Genomic DNA, 24,092 nt, shown 5'->3' with positions numbered 1-24,092 from the left:
ATAGCCTTCTAGAACTGGGTAAGCATGGGGGAAGCATCATTCTTAGGATAATTAGCATAAGCCCAGTGACAAAGAAGTGAGATAGGCCCTAGGTTTGAGCAACAGACTTGGGGAAAAAACATCCTTTGAGAATGTATCGCAATAATGTGCTAGGGAGAGACCAACACACCCTGACTTATATATGGTTATGTGCCCTCGTGTACTAGAAAACTAGGGCCAAAATTTGTATAGAAAAAATTCCATACTCTTATAGCAAAGAAACTTCCAGAAATTGAGACACCTCAGCAGAGCAAGTTATAGAAGCAGTTGGGTGAGACCAGTGGAATATATTTTACAGAACTGAAATAATGTTATGTTTTGGCCATATGTAGTTGTTTTATGATAAAATTGTAACTGACAGCCATGGTAAAAACCAGGTCTTTCTTATACAGACAGTTGCCCATTTATTCAGATGTTGTGCAGAGAAGTATAGTGCCAGCATCCCAAAGTAAACCGTATTATGGGCAATGATTAAGTTCTATAACAGTATTAATACTTGACTTTGTACCCAGGGGTTGGATTTTATGAGCTTTCCTAAGAGTCTATAAACTCCATGTTGTTTTGTGGGAAAATGGTTTCTTCATTCTAAACAACCAATTTTCAAATGGACTTTTGAGGGCTTTTTTAATGTTCATTATCTCTTTAGTATATTTTAGTTTTGCAGGGATTTTTAAAAATTAACTTGAAATTTAATGCTTCTTGAGTAGTGGTGATACGTTCATAATATTGGTTTATTCTATTGTCTGAAGTTTGTAGTCTTGTACCAATTAAATTTCTTAAAAAATAAAAATACCAGAATTTCAGAAGTGTCAGAGAATTTAGAGGTGATTTAGTACAAGTTCCCATCCAATATAGAAATCTCTTCTATAACATCCTTGGCAGATTAATTTCTAGTTTCTTTTTGAGTATATGTGGTGATAGGGAGAAATATTCTGTTCAATGAAATTTTTGTCATGAAACTATGAATAAATAAGTACAGTATTTATTGAATGCTGACCAGGTGACCAGGACTATGTTAAGTTTTATAGGGAAAACAAAATAATTAAGGCTTTATCTCTGCCCCAAAGGAGCTTAAGGAATAATTGGAGAGGCAAAGTTACATATTCATTCATCATACCATTTTATTTTATATGCTATGTTACATGCTAAGTTCTGACAACACAAAACTTGGTCTTGCCTGTGAAGATGTTTACACTGTTGTAAATATAAATGTTCATATACACCTTTCTAAAATGCAAGATAATTGCTCCAGTGTGTATGTGTGTGTGTGTGTGTGTGTGTGTATCCATGCGTGTGTGTTCATATTTCAATGACCATTTATTGCAATGACTACAAAGGAGGAAGAACTGTTAAGACTATGTGGAGAAATCAAGTTTGTCAATATTTTATATACGATCTAAATTATATTCCTAAGAGAAGAAAGTTTATGGTGTGTTACAAACAATAAGATTTGTAAAGCAAAATAAAATTTAATGTATATGCACTTGGAAGATTCTAGCAAATAAAGACTCTTAGGGTTTTTTTGATGTAACAGCACTTTTTCTTCCTAAAGAATAACAGCTTTTAAATATTCATAGTGACTTTTTCATCATGTAATGGCAAGTTCTAAAGATTAGGTTTCCTAAGAAGTAAACTATGCTAACTGGCAATATTGGGGGCAGCTATTTTAAAATTAAGCTGATGTCTCCCTCCTCAAAGTATTTTAGTCCTTAAGAGCTGGGGTGATTCTTTGCACAGATGCCTAAAGCTAAGGCTCTGAAACTTTAAGTTCAAAATGTTAGCTTATGTTTTGGGATGTTGATGTTCACTTTTAAAATGTAGATGCTGTGGTGATATGTGGAATTGTTGAATCACTATATTATACACCTGAGATTAATAGAACATTGTATGTTAACTGGAATTAAAATAAAAACTTAGTTTAAGGGACAGCTGGGTGGCTAGCTGGGTGAGTGACTGGCTCTTGGTTTTGGCTTAGGTCATGATCTCAGGGTTGTGGGATCGAGTCCTGCATCAGGGCTGCTCACTCAACTCAGACTCTACTTGGGATTCTCTCTCTCCTCTCCCTCAGCCCTCCCCTGCTTGTATGTGCTCTCTCTCTCTCAAATAAATAAATAAATCTTTAAAAAATAAAATAATTTTCTAAAAGAGGAAGAAAAAAATAAAATGTAGGTGCTAGATCATTGGACTCAAAAATGCTTAATGTGTGATGAGAAAATGTAGAGATCTTCTGGATCTCTTCTGACTCACTTTTGTGCATGATTGTATTGGTTAGTCACTTAATTTTATATTTTTAGAAATTCTGCACCATCAACCACAAGTCTTTTGTTTAATAAACAGGCCATCAATTACATCATCATTTTACCTTGCAAGAAACCTCATATGCTTACTGGAGATGCAAAACCTGGGTTGATTTTTATAATTTCAACTACATCAAGTAAATTCAAAGAGAAAAATTAAATCCTTCCTCCAAACTTCAAACAGAAAACATGAACTCTTTCATAGATTTTTAGGTAAAACACATTGCTTTTCTGAGCCTCAGTCTTATTAAATGAGCAGGATAGGCATCATTTCCTTTTTACAGTTTATTGTGAAAAAAGTGGTGGTAAAATAGAAATGTATTCTTTTTAGTCTCATTAACGATAGACTTCAAATGTCTTCATCTGGTGCATTTCCTTAAAGCCCTAAGTGTGATTAGTCAGGTTCTCTGGTAAACAGGTTGAGAAAGGTCTAAGATAAAGAACCAAATGCTCAGTTCTTCCCTCTCCCAGAGGGCCTTACAAGACCTGGGTAGAGGACAAAACCAGGCAAAAGAACATTTGATGAAAGCTCAGCTCTGGCCCCAAAGTCACTCTGTCCATCTCCTGGTGGGCAAAGCCAGACATCAGGTAAGTCACAAGGCCTTCCTTTGCCTAAGCACTGAAGGCTATGTGATCTGGACAAGAAGGGGATGGGGGCACCTCAAGAAGCTGGCTTATCCTCTTTCCCTGCACTTTAATCTCTGCCTACCCAGAGTGAGAAAGGGGACACTCAGGCAAGGAAGAGACCGATGGGAAGGGGAAGGTGGAGGAGGGGAAGAGGAGATTGCTAATTCACCCTAAAGCCAGGGGGAGAGCTTGTGTGAGCCATCCTCCCCAGGCCCTCCTAGGACATGGTCCATTTCCAAGAGAAAGGCAGCTCCAAACCCATCATATCACACCAGCTTCAAGATAGAAAAGAGACTTCAAAGTGGTGACTCCTGAGGGACCCTCTAATGAGAGAGGCCTGACAAACTAATCTTGAGAGCTCCTGCCACTTGAACCCAGAGCCTTCACACCTTATGAGCACCTAGGTTCACCACTTTTCCTTTAATGCTACCATTAGCGCTATTTCTTCTAGAGAGAAGGAAGGGGGAACAAAGAAGAGTCCTGGGTTCTGCCCAGGGTTCAACCATCTAGACGAGTCAGAGAAAGATCTGTAACTGAAATTGACCCTATGTGGTAAAAGACCTGTTTGCCTGGAATGTGTGGAAACTTTCGTATACAAATTCATGATATTTCTGGAGTCCAGATAGGTTAGCCTCCAAAGAGCATGATGATGTCCTACCATCCAACGAACCTAAGTGACTAAGGATTGCCCTGAGTCTTGCCTTACCTACAAGCCTTCTGCAATGTCGCAACAGGTACAGGTATTCTTTCTTAGAGACGTACCAGCTGTTCCTTCACGTAAGCTTGACCACAGCCCTGGTTTCATTCTTTGGCTTGCTGAATGCTGTAGCAATTTATTCTTTGATTATTAGAGTAAATTTCTAAAATTAATCATTTTTTTAAAAAAAAATCCTTTCGGTACAGTTTTTTGATGCATGTTTGGGTGCTTGCCTTGTTTAGAATTATGCATCTTTGTGGGGCTTGTACATGGTATAGCTAGTCCAGAGGAGCTGTTTCTCTTTGGACACCACCAATTTCTTTCATCTTACTCCCGTTCACAGATTTATCGGTGAACTGCAGGATGTCCAGGGATAAGTCAGTTGAGTACAGAACGAGATTTTAGTGCCTGGAAATTGCTTCAAAAAGAGCTTTCCCTTCATTATTTCAAGAGCATAATTATAAATATTTTAAATTCCTTAGGCAACTGAAACAAACTGTCTCTATTATGAATCATTAGCTGTCGGTTCCTAATGTTTAACCATAGTTTTTTTTATATCCACTAAATTTTCTCACATGGTTTTTGACTTTGAAATGCTTTCCACTTAAATCTTAAATTACCATGAATCAAATAATTCACTAGTCCACTTGGCTTATGGAAAAATGCCATGAAGCAAAATGAAAACAGTTTTGAATCAGTTCCACTGCCTTATTTAAAATTTCTTTTCTTCTAATTCCTTTTGTGTCCTGGAGCAGCTGGCCTCCAAAGGAGAAGAAAACACAATGTAGATAATGCTGAGTTACAGGAAATGAGAGCATCCTTGATGTCTGGAAAGTCTCAAGCTAACCAGAGGTTAAAAAAAATTAACATTTGGGGTGCCTGGGTAGCTCAGTCAGTTAAGTGACCAATTCTGGATTTCGCCTTAGGTCATGATCTCAGGATGGTGAGATCAAACCTTTAGCTGGGTCTCACACTGACTCTGGAGCCTGCTTAGGATTCTCTCTCCCTCTCCCTCTGTACCCCCGCCTCGCCCCCGCACACAGACATGTACTCACAAACGCGTGCAGGTGCGCACTCTAAAAATGAATAATTATAAAATAACATTTATAGTGTGTGTAGTCATCCTTACCCTCGAAAAGTCGGTGTGTTTGTATTTACAGTGATAGAGGAATCACCTTTATTAAGGGAAGTGTCCAATGTAGACATGATCCTAAAGCAGATGTGCTGGTTTCCTTTTCATTTAGGAATAAATAGATGGTGCCTAAGAGTAAGCACTAACTTCGGGCTTTAGGAATCAGTAGGCAGACATCACTGGGCAATTTGGAAGATGTGTGTGAAACAAATTGGTTCATCTCAGAGGATGGTAGCGAGAAGCCAAATATTTCCAGATGCTCACTGGCATCTGATTTTATAAAATTGTGCACTTGCCATTGTTGTGGTTTGTTTCCCTGGGTGGGAAAATGTGTTTGTTTATCCACCTTATATTTATTGCAAAGCTATTTCCTGCCGGGCAGGGTTAGTAGGATGAGGCCACTTTTAAAAAGCTTCCTGGTCTAGGAGGTGAAATGATGAGCAATGATGCCGTGTTTCCTTAGGTGCTGTGATAGGGGGCACACCAGGGCTTAAAAGACCTTTGCAGTTCTGCTTAGCCTTAATCCTCCTTCTGTATAGTTATGACTCAGGAAACTATGCTGTAACTTTTTCAGTGCTTAATTCTTCTACCAGACTAATGGCATTTTATTCTCTCAAGCACAGAGATTTCTGATAATGCTTAACTCGAGAAGATGTGCTTGATGCCTGGGTTTTAGTCATGTACAGATGCCTCTCTCTCTTTTTTTTAACTCTCTGGCTATACCCTTCCTCTGTACACAGTATGTTCCCTGTCCATCATCCATCATATAAGTTTGGGGTTTTTTTTTTTTTTTTTTTGGAGATTGTATTTACTTATTTGACAGAGAGAGAACAAGCAGTGGGGAGGGGCAGAGGGAGAAGCAGACTCCCCGCTGAGTAGGGAGCCAGATGTGGGGGCTCAGTCACAGGACCCTGGGATCACGACCTGAGCTGAAGGCAGATGCTTAACCGACTGAACCCCCCCCAGGCGCCCCCATCATATAAGTTTTAAGCACCATCCTTTAGGAGAAGTCAGGCACCGTGCATGTGGCAGGCAGGGAACCCCACACCCTCGCAGCCTGTGTTCCCACTTCCCCTTGAGACAGGCGCTGGCTTGTGCTGATGAGAGGGATGCCGTGTGTGGTGCTCGGGGATGTCTGTGTTTGTGCTCCAGTGGTCCCTGCCCCCCAATCCACGCACATTGGCCTCGGAGAATAGCAACACGTGTGAATCAGACATTTGCTGAGAATGAAAGCATTTAGATGGTCACCCCCTTTAAAACCACCTTTCTACGTTTTTCAGTTCTTTTTCTTTCTTATCAAGATTTGTTTGTACTTAAGGTATTTCCGGGGGTTAGCCCTGAAACAACATCTGCATTTTCGGAATGAATCCTGTCACTGCTGGAGGCAAATACTGTCTCTTGAGAGTAGGTGCTTTATCTTCTAGCACCTTGTTTCTGGGAGAGTGAGTTTGTACATTAACTGATAACTTAGAGACATGAAAATTAACTTCCTTCCCTTGCATCTCTATCCCTCCTCCGGGGAGAAATGCATCTACCTCAGAGAGGAAGAGCCACACTCGATCTCTGGCATCTTTTCTCTTGCTCTTCCCAAGTGTAGCCCTGTGTCCCTGCCTCTGGAACCTTGAGGTTCTGACCTTACCCTCCCATAACCTATTCAAGCCAGTAGCTTCAGAGTCTAAATGAAGGTGCCCCAACCCCATGAAGCCTCCCCTGCCCACTCCAAGCCTGAGTGCTAACTCAACTTACCACACCCTTCATTTGGCGTTTATACTGCCTTGTGTGCTCCCCTGTTTGGCTTTTCTTATGGCTCTTTGTGTCTCTCCAGTAGAGTTGGAAGTGCTTTTAGAACAGCAAACCTTGGTTATGCCTCCTTGATTTTCCTACGATGCTTAGCATAGAGTAAGATATTCAAGAAGTTTTAGTTGATAAAATGAAAACTACTCTATCCTTAGTATCTCTGAATAAGCCCTAGGGGATAGGTCTTTAGGATCTGTTTCTTGCTAGGTCATTCTTCGGTTTGGAGAGATTCTTTTGATCTTCAGATTGGGGGCAAATCTGGATGATTAGCTGCAGGGAGGATAGAACCCTTTGGAATCAGCTGTTATGTGAATCTGTGGGGTGGAAGAGGATAAGGTTAATCACCTTTATACTGGCCCATCTACCTTTTTGTAGCTGCTGTCTACCTGTTTGTAACTAGGCCATAACCAAGTGCAAGCACAATCTCTTTAGGGACACCTGGGTGGCTCAGTGGTTGAGCGTCTGCCTTTGGCTCAGCTCATGATCCTGGGGTCCTGGGATCAAGTCCTCCATTGGGCTCCCTGCATGGAGCCTGCTTCTCCCTCTGCCTGTGTCTCTGCCTTTCTCTGTGTGTCTCTCATGAATAAATAAATAAAATCTTAAAAAAAAAAAAAAGAAAAAAGCATGATCTCTTTAAAGGATCAACCACAATCTAAAGAATGTGCTTGGATCACAAGTTAGCATATTGGGATGACACCTGCCATTTTGTCATATGCAGCAAATTTTCTCACTTTTTTCAGTTATAATATAGTCGTAACTATGACTCAAAGTCTAAACTAGAGAAATAATTTTGGTGTTCTAATCTATAGAAAAAGAGTAATGGACTTAATTGTTGAGGTGGTAGGAAAATACGTATCTCATATGCTGTTGTTGGGAGATGTATAAAGACATTCAGCCTTTTTTTTTGTTGGGGAGAGGAATTTGGCATGACAGGTGTATCTTGTTTGGCACTACCCAAGCGATGCTGATTCTTCATAATGTTCATCCTGAGACTAAATTTTTATAATAAAATACACACACTCACACATTCTTCTGGAAAAGATACCAAAGCAAGTGTTAACACTTTAAAACACTCCCTCTGCTCAATGTACATAGCCATGATAAAGCATAAAAAGAGATTTTTAAAATGCATACATGGACTCAAAAACAGGACAGGAATGGAAAATGAGTGGGGCCAAAGCAACTGCCGGCTGTTAGCCAAAAGCAGGCAGTAGCAGCCAGGGGCTCAGTTCCTGCCAGTAAGGGGAGCTAAAAATGCACAAAACAAGATAAGAGTCTGGTCACTGTTGGAAGCCAAAGGGCCCCCGCTCCTGAAAGGAAGCTGAAAAGAATGACAAGTAACTGGATGGTGGGCTGGTGCTTCTGAGGAGATCGCGCCTTCTAAGCAGGAGCTGAGCCAGCCCGCCTGCTCTTTCCCACCCGGATCTGTGAGACCCTGACATAGGGCTGGAACAGCAGGATACCACGATAAGGGCCAATGGGGGGCTGGGGGGGCTGGGGGTTGGGTGCAGGAAACCACAAGAGTGCACTAGGGATGGTGGGAGACAATCTCCATCTCAGAACCAGCCTACCTCCTACCCCCAGAGCACAGGAAGAGAACAATGCTGAGAAGGCTCTCAACAAAATTTGCCCGTTGAAACACTGATTCACTTGAGTGAAACTGCATTTTGAAACATATAATGAAGTTCAAATAAATATACATACAGTGGTCAAAGAGATAAGGATAGGATATTTAAAAATGGATAGATATGACAGGAGAGCAAGTGGATATAAAACATTTGGATGGTTGGGTGGTTCAGTGGTTGAGAATCTGCCTTTGGCTCAGATCATGATCCCAGGGTCCTGGGATCGAGTCCTACGCTCTGCCTATGTCTCTGCCTCTTTCTCTTTGTCTCTCACGAATAACATCTTTTAAAAAAATTTAGAAACTTTGGAAATAAAAAAGTCACTGAATTTAAAAATATGAAAAATAAGACTATATGCTCAGCTGCAAAAGAAGTAATGAATTAAGAGTCTCAGAGCCAACCACAGAGAGAGGTGAGGATTAGAAAGCACACATACACCCGTGGGTGATCGATTGAGAGGCTCTAACATATGTCTAATAGGAATTACAGGAAGAAAAATGGAAGAAATGATGGAGCAAGTGTGGAGGCAATATTTAAAGAAATTTTGCTGGAATGTTCCAAAATTAAATAAAGTTGAGTCCTTAGTTACAGATACTGAGCAGGATTAATCTACATCCATTCAAAATTAAAGTGAAATTATAGAAGATCTGGGATTAAAGACAAAATCTTGAGAGCTTCCATAGAGAAAGATAGATTGCCCACTAAAGGACAAACTCGAGGTGACAGCGGGCTTCCCAGCAGTGAAAATAGAGGCCAGAGGAAGACAGGATGGTATTCTAAAATGCTGAAGGGAAATGGCTGTCAACAGCGAATTTTATAACTTTCTAAACTATTATTCAAGAATAAAAGCAATAGAAACGTGTTCAGATACACAAGGGATATGAGCTTCCTATCCACAAACCCTTGGTAAAAGAATTATTAGGGATATACTTCAACCAAAAGGAAAATGATCCCAGAGAAAAGATGCAGGAAGTAAGAAAACTGGTGAGGGCATGATTTACTAAATCTATAAATAAGCTCAACCAACTGTAGGTCTTTTTTTTTTTTAAATGTGTGTTTCAGAGAAGAAAACTACAACAAACCCCAAGAACAACAAAATGAGATGGTTAGTGGGTAGTTCAAACATGCTTGGAGCAGGGTAACAATGCTGAAAACTTTAAACGCCTGTGTTTTAAGAAATTATAGGTAGCCTCTTTCTAGACGTTACTAACCAAGTGAGGCAGGGTGGGAGATAGGAGGTGTGGAAAATGTTATCAGTGCAGCAGAAGGCAGGAAGAAGGAAGGAAAAGGATATAATTAAAAAAAAATACAGAAATCCACACACCAGTAAATATCCAAATATGAGTGAACAAAATAATGTAATAGATTAAATTCACTGTAAAAAGAAAGAGATGATTAGTTTGGATTTTTTAAAAAATTCATAAAAGAGACACCTAATGAGGCACCTGGGTGGCTGGCTCAGTGATTGAGAATCTGCCTTTGGCCCAGATCATGATCCCAGGGTCCTGGGATCAAGTCCTGCATCGGGCTCCCCACAGGGAAGCCTGCTTCTCCCTCTGCCTATGTCTCAGCCTCTCTCCGTGTCTCTCATGAATAAATAAAATCTTTTAAAAAGAGAGAGAGAGACCTAAAAAATAAAACAAGATTGCAGACAAGGATGCAAAATAGATGAAAGAACAATATATTTTTTTAAAAAAAAACTGGTGAGGTACTTAATATTCAGTGGCATTTAGTCCTGGCATTTTCAGGAATGCACTCTTTATCAAAACAAGATATATCTTTGAGTTTTAAAACCTGCATAAATGCCTGTAATCATCACCACAAACAGGATACCGAAGAATCTCAGTACCCCAAGGAATTCCCTGGTGCCAAATCTTTGCAGGGAATCCCTGGCAACCGCCCATCAGTTCTCTGTCCCATGTTGTAGAATGCTGTGTAAAGTCAGACGGCTTGCAATTTTTTGACACTCACATTGGTTTCAATAGAAAAATGCCCTAAATGCATGTCATCATTGGGATGTTTTTAGTAAATTATAGCATATCCACAACTATGAATTCTATGGTCCTTAAAATGAAGTAGAGCCCTATGTGCCAACGTGTTAAGGTCTTCAGGACATAGAATGAGAGGGAAAAGCTCAGGTAAGATTCGCATGGAAGATTCCATGTGTTTTTATGTCCTGTTTATGAAAATGCACAGATGACAGACCTGGAAGAGTGTGCTCCAGACCGACCAGGGCTTACTAAGGAATGGCACAGGGAGGGAAGGAAGAAACGAGGACTCTACCATCTGTGTAAAAAAAAAAAAAAAAAAAAAAGTTTGTGCTAGCAAATAATAAAAATACTTGGGCATAACTTAACACCAATGTCCAAAATCTATGTGAGGAAAGCTGTAAGACACTCTTGAAAGGCATAAAATTGGATGGGAACAAATGGAAACACACCGCGGGAGAGGAAGGATCAATGCCGTAAAGACGTTAGTTCTTCCTAAACTAATTTATAAATGTAACGTAATTCCAATAAAAATACCACCAAGGTGGGTTGTTGGGTTTTTCCCCCCATTCTGGATCTAGATGAGTTGACTATAAAATTCATTGTGAAAGGCAAGCAAGAGTTTTTGAACAGTTACCACACCGATTCCTGATTAGTTGTCTTTCCCCTGTGCTTGACCTTGAAGGGCTCCTTGTTCTTGGTATCCCTAAAACCTACTGTCTGACGTGCAGTGGATAGGCCAGCGTGGTTGACTTCTCCTGACGCACACGACTATGGCTCTCTCGGCCTACTGCTCCGGTCAATGTCATCTCTATCTCTGGCATGTAAGCGATAAGCTGGCACTTACTTAGGTTGCTCTGTCTTTGTTATTTCAAGCAGCTTCTCTGAAGCTAAGTGGTTTGGTTTTGTTCTGTTTTGTTTTAACATCAGCTCTTTGGTGTCTCTTTCATGCAAATGAGATGCTTTTTCAACTTGGTATACCCCAGGTGGGTTCTGCTTTTCACTGCATCGCTTTTCTGGAAATTGTCTAAATGAAGTAGATCTTATTTTTACATTATAATAGTGGATGTTAGAATTCTGACAAAGTACTGAGAATCAAATCACTATCATCAAAGCCATATTATACAATCAAAGATGTAGGCATGACCATTAATGATTTAAAATAATGAAAACTAGGGTTAAAAGTTTCTAATTTTGCATTGATTGTGTGAGGCGTATTTCACTTAAAAATGCATCTCCTTGCTTACATAAATTCGACAATTATGGTCTTAAATAGTTGATTTCTTTTCCTAGATCTGAGCAGCACTTCAGGCATAGTTTGCCTGGGTTGTTACCTTTACTTAGAGAGCTTGAATTTTTGCTTTCTTTGTCTCAAAAATGCACTGAGCTCCATATTTCCCCCCCCCCCTAAAAACAGCTGTTATGTTGTCTCGAAATAATTTACAAGTGAGAATTTATGAATGCAAATTTTACTGAGCCCATTTCTGCAATCCCTTAAACCCTTGGGTTTCTTTTCCAGAAACATTGCCTAGATATTATCACAGTGACGGGACGATTTGGCATGTATATTTTTATTCCTCCGGGGCATTGAACTGTAAGGCCTTAAGGAGCATTTTATATGTTTGTCACCTAGACATCAGTTGCTCCTGAAGATCTAGAACATGATGGATCAAATTCCAGTCTGTGGCCCTATGGCCGTCTCCAAGGTCTAGGGACTCCTGGAAGGATTTGGTTCTTTTTTTTTTTTTTTAAGGCTTTATTTATTTATTCATGAGAGACATACAGAGAGAGAAAGAGACAGAGACACAGGCAGAGGGAAAAGCAGGCTCCATGCAGGGAGCCTGACGTGGGACTCGATCCCGGGACTCCAGGATCACACCCTGGGCTGAAGGCCCACACTAAACCACTGAGCCACCTGGGCTGCCCAAAGATTTGGTTCTTATGGTCCTTGTTCCTGCTTCCATGGAAATGGTTTGGATTATAGATTTTTACTATCCCAGGCAAATTCTCCCTGTCTGTACAATTTTGATCCCAGCAGGAAATTTTGTTCCTTTTTGTTGTGATTTTTCTGAAATTTACTCATAAAAGCTGTGTGTGTGTGTGTGTGTGTGTGTGTGTGTGTGTGGTATGTGTGTGTGTGTGTATGTGTCTGTCTCTGTGTCTGTGTGTGTGTCTTGGGTCTGCGTAGCAGATTTTACCAAAGTTTTGGGCAAGACTGAAAGATACTTATATCTCAAAATAGAAATAATGACTATATATTCCAGCCTCCTAACATGTTGCCTGACCTATTTTCTTTGATTCTGGCCCCTCTGCTCTGCTGACTCACCTCCTCCCACCTCCAGGCCTGTTCATCCCAATATAGAGGAGGGTCAACCATCTTCGTTGCCATGGCTTCACCTGACCTTTGCTGTCACTGACTCACCTTATTCTGTATCCTCCCCCTCCCGGCTCCCAAACCAAATTAGACATTTTCCTTAACACAGATGATTTTTTTTATTCAAGAATTATCCTCATATCCGCCTCGAGGATAGTAACTTTCTCACTTTGTTGTATTTTGGATTGGATTCTCTTGTTTGTCCTGCTTTTTCCATTTTTTTCCTCTTCCTGACCCCATGTCCCTCCCCATCCAGTCTCTCCCTTTTCCTGCCCAAACACACATCTAGCACCTACTCCCAAATCCTTTTCCTCCAAAGGCATTCTGAGGCTTGCCTCTGGATGAAAATGGTGAAATTCCTCTACATTGTTGACGCATTGTGGTGTGTGTGTGTGTGTGTGTGTGAGAGAGAGAGAGAGAGAGAGAGAGAGAGAGAGAGAGAGCGCTGGTGGTGAGCAGAAGGGGGGCTTCCTCCCTGCTCACCCCCCAGACAGACCAGCAGCCTGGAACCCTGATACTCCTTTGAAATTCGTGTTGCAGCCTTTCTGTAAGGCTTGTTTGGTGCTCTAACCTTTAAATGACCGGATAAAGTTAAAGAGAAGTGAGGTATATAGATTTAATTAACAAATTTCTCAAAAAAGCAGGAAAGATGAAACAAAAAAGATTTCAAGTTCTTAGGAGCTGCTGCTTCTTACAAAGATACCACAGAACACCTGAGCCGTTTGTTGTGGTTCTTGCTGCTGTTTTAGGGAGCCTGGCTGCCTTATTTTTGTCTGTCTTTCCCTTTTTTACTGTCCCTTTGAGAATGCAGATCCTTCTCCCAGTTCTTCTCAAGGCTGCAATGCTCAGAAGCACCGTGTGTGTTGAACGTGCAGGGCCACTTCCTGCCTCCGCCCTGTGGCCATCTCACGCTCAAACCCTCCTGTCTGCTCTTGCAGGTGGACTCCTTACCTGTGCTGCTCCTTTTCTTAGACATGAATTAGGCGACCTGCCTGCGTCCCCACTCTCTGGGAATTCTCCTCTGAGCTGTGTCTCTGCTGGAGTCTTCTGTTTTTAAAAAAGAAAAAAAGGGGGCACCCAGGTGGCTCAGCGGCTGAGCATCTGCCTTCCACCCAGGGCGTGATCCTAGAGACCCGGGATCGAGTCCCATGTGGGGCTCCTTGCACGGAGCCTGCATCTCCCTCTGCCTGTGTCTCTGCCTCTCTCTCTCGTGTCTCTCATGAATAAATAAAATATTTTTAAAAAATAAAAATGAAAAAAATTTTAAAAAGGATTGTATTTATTTATTTGAGAGAAAAGAAGAGGAGAGAGCACAGAGGCAGAGGACGAGCAGACTCCCTGATGAACTGGGAGCCCCCATGTGAGGCTCCACTCCAGGATCCCAGATCAGGGCCTGAGCTGAAGGCAGAGGCTTAACCGACTGAGCCACCCAGGCGCCCCTGCTAGAATCTTCTTAGGAAATGTTCTCTCAGCAGCAGGAGCACCTATTGTTCTTAGGAACTGAATTCCAGCATTTTTTCTACTCTGTGCTCACTTCTGATTAGTTAACAGCTGCTGGAAAACAGATCACCGTCCTTCTCCTCCTGGGCTTTAAGTGAGCACGTTTAAAAAATTCTGTCTTCATGAAGACCGAAGGGGAAATCTGGCATCAGGAGACTGAGAGGAACTGAGGGAGATCAGCTCTGTCCCCACCCCTGCCCTGGGCTGTTCTCTGAAGCCCTCCTCGCATGAAGCCTGGTGAAATGAGAAGCCGCATGCAGTGGTAGGAGGACAGAAGTGAGGTTCATATTCCTGTGCTACCGGGACGCCTGGGTGGCCCAGGGGTTGAGCATCTGCCTTCGGCTCAGGGCGTGATCCTGGGGTCCTGAGATTGAGTTCCGCATTGGGCTCCCCAGGTCTCTGTGTCTCGCATGAATAAATGAATAAAATCATTAAAAATAATAATAATATAAATCAAAAAATAAATTCCCGTACTACCACTTCCTGGCTATGTGAACTTGGACACGTTATGCACATTCTCTGAACGTGAGTTGGTCTTTTCCTTCTGCAGAATGGGGAGAATGGCAGGTGCTAGCCAGTCAGGTTCCTTTGTGCGGAATATAAAAAGGTATCCCCACCTTGTGACCATAGACAGCCGCAAGAGGATGGGGCTTCCATCCCGCCGCGGGGAGTACAGCAGGACTTCAGCGCACCCCTGCCCCTTGCTTGGCACCCGTGTGCAGCGCATAACCTGAAGCCCCAGAAAGGCAAGCTCCAGAGGTCCGTCGTCTTCCACTGTTAGGAGCAAGCTGGGGAGGTGCAGGCAGGGCCGCAGGCCAGGGCGTCTGCCCGGGTGCTTGGCACGGAGTTAGCACTTGAAGAAGGTGCCTGGCTGCCTTTTTACCTTCTAACTGATTTTCCTTGCACAAACCAATTCTTCTGTGTTTTCTTCACAACGCTGAAGATGCCACCTTAACACCAGCTCACAGGTGTCACTCTTGGCGAAGGTGCTCAGGGAGGCGCTCCCTTCCCCTGCTCATCTCCAGCCCCTACCTTCTGCTTACTTTGCAGACTTGTTGGAGCATTAAAGGAGACCGTGAATGGGAAAACATCCAGAACATGACCCCAGACACTGAATTGCTTACTTCTCTTTCTCCTGTATTCCTTCAGGGTAGTCTGGCATTTGTCTGGACTTCCTCCCTGCTATTTTCTATTCCAGGGGTTTCCGAGGTAGAGTCCTTGACACCCCCTCCCCCAGAAATGCAAAGGATGCTGCGTTGAGATGTGAGATAAAAACGAAAACTTTTAGTTAGACAGGCACACCTCATTTTATTGCACTTCCCTTTATTGCACGTTGCAGATGCTGTGTTTTTCACAAATGGAAGATTTCTGACAATGCTACATCGAGCAAGTCTATTGACTCGATTTTTCCAACAGCATTTGTTTCATGTCTCAGTGTCACATTTGGGTGATTCTTGCAATGTTTGAAACCTCTTCATTAGTATTATATTTGCTATGGTGATCTGTGACTAGTGATTATGACCTGCTGAAAGCACAGATGACGGTGTACATTTTTTTTTGACACTTTTGCCCTCTTAATAGACTATAGTCTAATGTAAATGTAACTTTTCTCTGCACTGGAAAACCAAATATATCATTTGACTTGCTGTGTTGCAATATCTGCTTTATTGTGGTCCTCTGGAACTGAACCTGCAATATCTTCAAGGTATGCCTATATTTATTTTAAGCTTCAAGGGAAAGGAATTATGCTTTTCTAATATTTCACATATGGATTGACAATACTTTATGGATGTAATTATGAATAAGACATACATATACTGAGTGGGCACGCTCAGCATTTTTTCTCTGACATAGGTAAGTGCTAAAAACACTTGAAGACCACTGCTCTGTTCTCACATCTCTGTAATCTCTGAATTCTATAAATGCAGTCACGTGTGTGATTGCTTCTTCTGATTGACATAGTAAGTAATTGCTCGCTGCTTTATCTTCCAGGACAGAGCTTTTATAACTGTTTTATAGTTATAAACTGTTTTATAGTGAGATTTCCTTTCTTCCCCTAACCTCATTTCTTTCATTGTTATTTGCGTACAGTATTGAAGAAGCTCTTTTCCTAGGGCATAATTTGCATAAGGAAATTTGTTACTTATGATAAAGTCAGGTTGGGATCTTTTTGGTTTAATTCTAGAAATGCAGTAAAATAAAATAGGAAAATGAGCTCTGGGTCCAGGTGGCCTGAGCAAGATGGCATTAGCTAGTAACTTAACCTTTCTGGGCCTTGGTCTCCTCATCTATGAAATGGGAGTAATAAGAGTACCTGCCTCATCAGATTCAGGTGACAATTAAAAGGATGAATACCCGTGATATTTTTAGGATAGGGTCAGTTGCATATTAAACATAGTAGAAGTTTTCTGTTGTCAGCGGTATAATCACCATCCTTACCTTTGCCCCCAGGATGGGCAACACACCAGACATATGCAATTCAGAACTGGAAGTTCTAGTGTCGGTTCTGGATTCATTCATTTTTCTCAGCAGACACATGCTGGTGGTCTCCTTTGCATTGGGCACTCTGCTCCATGTTGGTTGCTCCCTTCCATTGTCAGACCTTGTACTTCTGTCTGCTGGGCTGTATCTCTCCTGTCACCAACTTGTGATCACATTCCCCTGCCACAGTGGCCCACTTTGCAATGGATTCAATTTCTGCTTCTATAATCGATATAAAGGACTTTGCTATTTGTTAGCAAAATCGCTAAATGTTTTGTTGTTGCTGAATCACTGAAAGCTATGGATTTCCAGCCATTTGACATTTTAAGGTACAAGTAGATTTTCCCTGCATTATTGATTCCACATGTTACTGCTGTCAATTCCTTGGTTATTATTTTCCCTCTGAACTGTTTGTCAGAGGGTTCCCTCTGAACCCCCCTCTGAACCCCCTAGCGACAGTTTTTCCAGGTTGTTCAAAGAGTATTTGGCCTCATACTCCTTCATCTTTAAAAAGGATGCACTCTCAGGGTGCCTGGGTGGCGCAACAGGTCATGGGTATATGCCTTTGGCTCAGGTCATGATCCCAGAGTCCTGGGATCGAGCCCTGCATTGGGCTCCTTGGTCAGGGGGGAGCCTGCTTCTCCCTCTCTCTCTTTGCTGCTCCCCCTGCTTGTGCTCTCATGCTTGCTCTCTCTCAAATGAATAAATAAAATCTTTAAAAAAATAAAATAAAAAGGATGCATTCTCTCTTACCCAAAAAGCAGTGTTGTGAGACTGTTGGACATTCTTAGGATTTACTGGGTGGTTGTTGTTGTTGTTGTTGTTGTTGACAAATTAAGATATTGCTGGAAGGATAAAAGTTTTCAATGTAACATTTTGTGTGAAAAGCCAGCAAGTTGAAACCTAATTATTTTACTATGGAGCAGAGAGATGAAATGGTTTTTATAAAAGCTTAGTGAATTCCCATTTTATGAAGGCCATTTGGATCCATCTATGCATGCAGTCCAGGATATGGGCAGAAAGTAAAGGGGAAATGATAAAGACAGGAATTTCTTCCAACATTTCCTGCTGCCAATCCTGTTGATTCTCATATGCAAGCCCATCTAATCTTGGGAGCCGTCCAATTCAAGATCGAGTCTGATAAGGGGATGTACTTCCCAGACCAATGACTGATCCTCCCAGGCTCCAGTGAAGGAAGAAATGCAAAATTTTAAAATACATGAGCGTTCCTCAAATATTTATTTTGTTGTGAGTTCTTCTGTGGCCTAGAAAACCGCTGTGTTTTATGTCATAACTTACACATGATGAGCAAAGTCAGATATTTCTTTTTCCCAGCACATGGGCAGGGAATAAAATCTCGGTGCCGGAATCGAACGTTGCATTCTCCAGGCAAAGGAAATGGACATTTATTGGATGTTATGGCTGCTTTCTTCACACTAATGACATTATCAGAGCTCTTTGAATAATATAATTTGAAAATATTACTTCTGTGTTTCAGGTCATGCAAGACAAGATAATCTGCCTTCCGAAAAGAGTTCAACCTTCTCAGAATCACTCTTCCGTTTCAAACGTCTCGCAAGCAGTTGCCAGCACCACCCCGCTGCCTCCCCCTAAACCATCTCCTACCAACCCCGCCACCGTGGAAATGAAAGGACTAAAGACAGATTTGGATCTTCAGCAGTACAGTTTCATAAACCAGATGTGTTACGAGCGAGCCCTCCACTGGTATGCCAAGTATTTCCCTTACCTTGTCCTCATCCATACCCTGGTCTTCATGCTCTGCAGCAACTTTTGGTTCAAATTCCCTGGCTCCAGCTCCAAAATAGAACATTTCATCTCCATCCTGGGCAAGTGTTTTGACTCTCCGTGGACCACCCGGGCTTTATCAGAAGTGTCTGGGGAGGACTCAGAAGAGAAGGACAACAGGAAGAACAACATGAGCAGGTCCAACACCATCCAGTCTGGCCCAGAAGGCAGCCTGGTCAACTCTCAGTCCTTAAAGTCAATTCCCGAGAAGTTCGTGGTTGACAAATCCACTGCAGGAGCTCTGGATAAGAAGGAAGGGGAGCAAGCAAAGGCCTTGTTTGAGAAGGTAAAGAAGTTCAGGCTGCACGTAGAAGAAGGCGATATACTGTACGCTATGTATGTTCGCCAGACTGTCCTTAAGGTCATAAAATTCCTCATCATCATTGCCTATAATAGCGCCCTGGTCTCCAAGGTTCAGTTTACGGTGGACTGTAATGTCGACATTCAGGACATGACTGGATATAAGAACTTTTCTTGTAACCACACCATGGCACACCTGTTCTCCAAACTGTCCTTCTGCTACCTGTGTTTCGTAAGTATCTACGGATTGACGTGCCTTTATACCTTATACTGGCTGTTCTACCGTTCTCTACGGGAATACTCTTTCGAGTATGTCCGGCAGGAGACTGGAATTGATGATATTCCAGACGTGAAAAATGACTTTGCTTTTATGCTTCATATGATAGATCAGTACGACCCACTGTATTCCAAGAGATTTGCGGTGTTCCTGTCGGAAGTGAGCGAGAACAAATTAAAACAGCTGAACTTAAATAACGAGTGGACTCCCGACAAACTGAGGCAGAAGCTACAGACGAACGCCCACAACCGGCTGGAACTGCCTCTGATCATGCTCTCTGGCCTTCCAGACACAGTTTTTGAGATCACGGAGTTGCAGTCTCTCAAGCTTGAAATCATCAAGAACGTGATGATACCCGCCACCATCGCGCAGCTGGACAATCTCCAGGAGCTCTCGCTGCACCAGTGCTCTGTCAAGATCCACAGCGCAGCCCTCTCTTTCCTGAAGGAAAACCTCAAGGTCTTGAGCGTCAAGTTTGATGATATGAGGGAGCTGCCCCCCTGGATGTATGGGCTCCGGAATCTGGAAGAGCTCTATCTGGTTGGCTCTCTAAGTCATGATATTTCCAGAAATGTCACTCTTGAGTCTCTGCGGGATCTCAAAAGCCTTAAAATCCTCTCAATCAAAAGCAACGTTTCCAAAATCCCCCAGGCAGTGGTGGACGTTTCCAGCCACCTCCAGAAGATGTGCATACACAACGACGGCACCAAGCTGGTGATGCTCAACAACTTAAAGAAGATGACCAATCTGACAGAGCTGGAGCTGGTCCACTGCGACCTGGAACGCATTCCCCACGCCGTGTTCAGCCTGCTGAGCCTCCAGGAACTGGACCTCAAAGAGAATAACCTGAAATCTATAGAAGAAATCGTTAGCTTCCAGCACTTGAGGAAGTTGACAGTGCTAAAACTGTGGCACAACAGCATCACCTACATCCCAGAGCATATAAAGAAACTCACCAGCCTGGAGCGCCTGGCCTTCAGCCACAACAAAATAGAGGTGCTGCCCTCCCATCTCTTCCTATGCAACAAAATCCGATACTTGGACTTGTCCTACAATGACATTCGGTTCATCCCACCGGAGGTCGGAGTCCTACAGAGTTTACAGTATTTTTCCATCACGTGTAACAAAGTGGAGAGCCTTCCAGATGAACTCTACTTCTGCAAGAAACTTAAAACCCTGAAGATTGGGAAAAACAGCCTATCGGTACTCTCACCGAAAATTGGAAACTTATTATTTCTTTCCTATTTAGACGTGAAGGGCAATCACTTTGAAATCCTCCCTCCCGAACTGGGCGACTGCCGGGCCCTGAAGCGAGCCGGGCTCGTGGTGGAGGATGCTCTGTTTGAAACTCTGCCTTCCGATGTCCGGGAGCAAATGAAAGCAGAATAACTGATTTTTTGCTTTAAAGCTTGACCGAAACGCGCTTCTACCAAATACAGTATAAATAACTAGGTAGTCTTGATGCCTTTCCTATTTTATTTTATTTTTTTTCCTCTTTCACACAAAACAAAATGTACACAAGATTGAGTAAGGAGTGTGTATTTTTTAATAAAAATTTAATTGTATTTTTTCAACATTAATATTTTAAAGTTTTATTTGTCCTGGAACCTGATGTATCTATTATTGTTTTCTACTGACAGAAACAGATGGTTCCATCTGTTTGTTTGTTTGTTTGTTTTTTTGTCATTTCACTCTTATGGAAGGGAGGGAATCTTGAGTTGCATGCTTTTTGGTATTTTTGAAAGAGATATTTTGCCAATGCCATTTTTAGCTTGTTTACACCTGTACAGGGTCCTTACTTTTGTTTTCATCATGTATACGCCAAGGAGTCTGTGCTAGTTCTTGTAATACCAGCTGCCTTCTGCATTGGCCAAGTCCTTCATCCTACAGAACACTCCTCTCTGGAGTGTAAATTCACATAAGTGCATTGTCACAGACTGTTGTTTTTAAAATTACTCTTCATCTCCAACAGAACCCTGAATTGTGTTATTTCATATACCTGACAGTCAATGTGATATCGTTAGGCTAGGATTTCATAAGTGAGTGAAAACAATGATCTTCCATGGCTGACTGATCTGAATTGGTCATTTATAATCTAACTTGCATTTCCACCAACATTTCAAAGATATCATTTTTAAAAACAAAATACAGAGTCTCCCCTCCCCCCACCTTTAATATTGCTATGTAGTACTGGTGAACAACCTTAGAGAAGCTAGATTTATTTTAATTAAAATAGGTAATTAAATTAAAAATCAGAATCAGAAGCCTGGTTTTTAAGTAATTTAATTATCTTTGATATCTTGATATGTGGGTACATCAGAGAGAAAGAAAATTCACTGCTTAAGCGCTCTCTGAAAGAGCTGGTGTGCTGTACTCAAGTGCACTGGGTGCTCCGGCCAGGGTGGGGTGGCCATCTATTCCGATTTTCCCTGTTATGCAGAATAATCCACATCTATGAAATGGATCTTCCGAAATCCTGCCCTTGCTACGGATGCTAGTGATGTGAGCACAGGACATCTGCTTTTTGGCTTAAAATAAGCATCTCATCTAAAATGGTTCTGTGACTTTTTTCAAAAGGGGTGAATAAATTGCTAAGTGGATGCCACTTAGAAATCATTTTTGTCTGATGGTCAGCAGAGCTTTTATTTATCTTCGTATTTAAGCCAAGCTTTTATTTATCTTCGTATTTAAGCCAACGTAGTATATGCATCTTGGGCAAAATCTGCTACTGATTCTTAAGCTGTGTAGAACAGGAAAATGAAAACACTATTTGTGCCCTCAACCCGTGACCAGTATTACGGATCATAGGAATATTGTTTTATGTGATAAATTCACACTGACTGTTTTCGGAACTCTAGTCTGATCTAAGAGAGCTTTGTGACTTAACAATGAAAGAAAATAGAAAGATGATTTGGGGTTTCAAAATACTGCTTTTAAATTTTGCTCCTTGATCCCGGTGATTTTGCGCAGTGCTGCTTGGAGTCATATACAGAGTCATATACAGAACTACTCAGCAGATACATGTACCTCAGTCACGTTTGAAATGCTATGAGACGTCGTGGAGTGAAGGATTTGGGAAAGAGATGCTTTCATTTGTTTAGTAATGAAATCATGTAGTCCAGATTGCTTTATTGTTTCTGCTCTATGTCAAAGTGTTGGAACAGTGATTTTGTATAACTTATTTCCCACCTAGAATTGAAATGATATGTTTAAAATAGTCACATGGCTATGTTTCTTATAGGAGAAAATATTCAATTCCAGAATATGGTTAGGATCTTGATTATGAACAATGGGTTGTATTTAGAAACACAGCCCTCTTTGTTTTAAACAAACAAACAAAAAGACTTGGAAGATTCTCCATGGCTGAGCATAACAGATATACCCTGTTGAAAGGTAAGCTTAAATAACTACTGTTACAACACTGGGTGCACTATTTTTCTGGATAAAATTTATAGTTATTTTCTATATCACCCTTTGAAAGGGATCTATTCAGGTTAAAAATCATATTTATGCTGAAGTCTTTATCTGGTATTAATTCATGTCACAGGGGTTCATAACCAAAGTGACTAGTAGTTTTATCACTTGTAAAATTTGTTCACAATTCCAAAAGACTCTGATTTGTTTTCTTAATGATTTCCCAGGCTGACCCCTAACCTAAATTCTAAATAACATCCAGTAAATCAGTATTGTTCTATAACTTTATGTTTTAACTAAGAAGGAAAACTCATAGATGTTTCTATTAGATTTTATAAAAATTCAAAAGTCTCCAATTCCATCTTGAGTCTCAATTTTCTTACTCTGGCCCTTTTCAATATTACAAGTTTTTGTTCACATTTATAAGCAAAAAGTATTCAATTACATTTAGCCTTTAAATGGGAAACTCAGGTAAATGAACTGCTGACTTTTTAAAGTCCTTTAATGGATCAACTCAGTGTAAAAGGGGTATTTACCTATTCCCTTTCTGTATTTTTCAAGTGCTCTTGCTAAAAAGGAACAACTAGCTAGCTCTATTTCTCCAACCTCTGTAGGATTCATGAGAAGCTGCTTATGTAAATATAAAAGCACCACATGTACTCATATCTCCTATGGCTGCTTGAGGACCATGATGGGTATGCTTTTGGGTCAGTTTTAATGGTTAAGTATAGAACAGGTCTCCAGTGATGGTCTGGTTGAAGCAGAGCATATAATTATACCCCAGTGGAACTCACCTAAGACCACACCTCAGAAAACTAATTATGTATGAGGTTTTTGCTTTGTTTTGTTTTTAACACAACACTTTTAATATGTAAGTGTTCTTGATACAGTGAGACAACTGTAAATTTTTCTTGTCGTTCACCTTTTCCCTGCCATTACATTTCCCATGTAGCTACTGCAAAGACTTCCAGCAATTTACATGGCATCCTGTTCAGCAGCACTGCATTTTCAGAAAGGCCTGGAAAATATGCCTGCAATGAGTATTTTGTTCATTCAGAGGTGCCTCTTTATCTGCCTCTCAAGCTGTCTTCTTAGAGAGGATCTTAAACAACCTGGAATCTTTCTCAGGTTACTTGGGGTGAGGAAAGTCCAAGTTCTTGCAATATGCTGTCTTATGATTTCTGAGATGAAGAAAGAGAAGACAGATTCTTTGTGTCTCTTCTTACCATTCCCCCCAAGAGGGGAATGTTTTAGCATTAGTTTTGCTATTGTTTGTTTTTCTAGTTCTATTGTTTTTAAAAAGTCCATTTTTAAGTAGTTTATTCGACTCTCTAATTTCTTACCAAATCCCTGATTAAGAGTCATGCTATATTTACTTAAACAGTGAACACTCATGATCCATCTTTATGAATGAAAATGGTCAGCAGTACTTAGCAGTGAATGGATAAGATAAATTTTAATATAATTTCCACTTGTGTTCTCCCATTAGTTCTGAATGTGATAATGCTAGCCAAGCAGTTCACATTTTTGGTAGGGTCTCAAGAACTCACGGTAGGTTCCTGTAGTGACCCTAAGTTAGTAAGATAAGTGAACAAAACAGCCCAGTTACGAGTGAGGGAAATGCTACCATTGATTTATCAGATTTAGTGCTCGCTTTGGCAGCACATGTACTAAAATTGATTTATCAGATTTAGGCCTCAGCGACATGCTTCTAGGACAATTTCATACCAGCCTTTCA

At 41.3% G+C, this 24,092-nt stretch overlaps 1 protein-coding gene across 2 annotated transcripts in view; it reads left to right on the top strand.

Moving 5' to 3' along the window:
* Nucleotides 1-20,520, top strand: part of LRRC8C (leucine rich repeat containing 8 VRAC subunit C) — a 79,614-nt gene extending 59,094 nt beyond the window's left edge. For both annotated transcript variants that reach the window (XM_041749764.1, XM_041749765.1), the window contains exon 3: nucleotides 18,056-20,520. In XM_041749764.1, the coding sequence (XP_041605698.1) occupies nucleotides 18,056-20,329 (2,274 nt within the window). In that variant the 3' untranslated portion in view covers nucleotides 20,330-20,520. The remainder of the gene's footprint in view (nucleotides 1-18,055) is intronic.
* Nucleotides 20,521-24,092: the final 3,572 nt, after the last annotated feature.

The sequence above is a fragment of the Vulpes lagopus genome, chromosome 3 (assembly GCF_018345385.1).
Source record: "Vulpes lagopus strain Blue_001 chromosome 3, ASM1834538v1, whole genome shotgun sequence".
Classification (NCBI taxonomy): Eukaryota; Metazoa; Chordata; class Mammalia; order Carnivora; family Canidae; genus Vulpes; species Vulpes lagopus.
The sequence above is the reverse complement of the archived record's forward strand: the minus strand, read 5'-3'. Positions and strand labels throughout refer to the sequence as shown.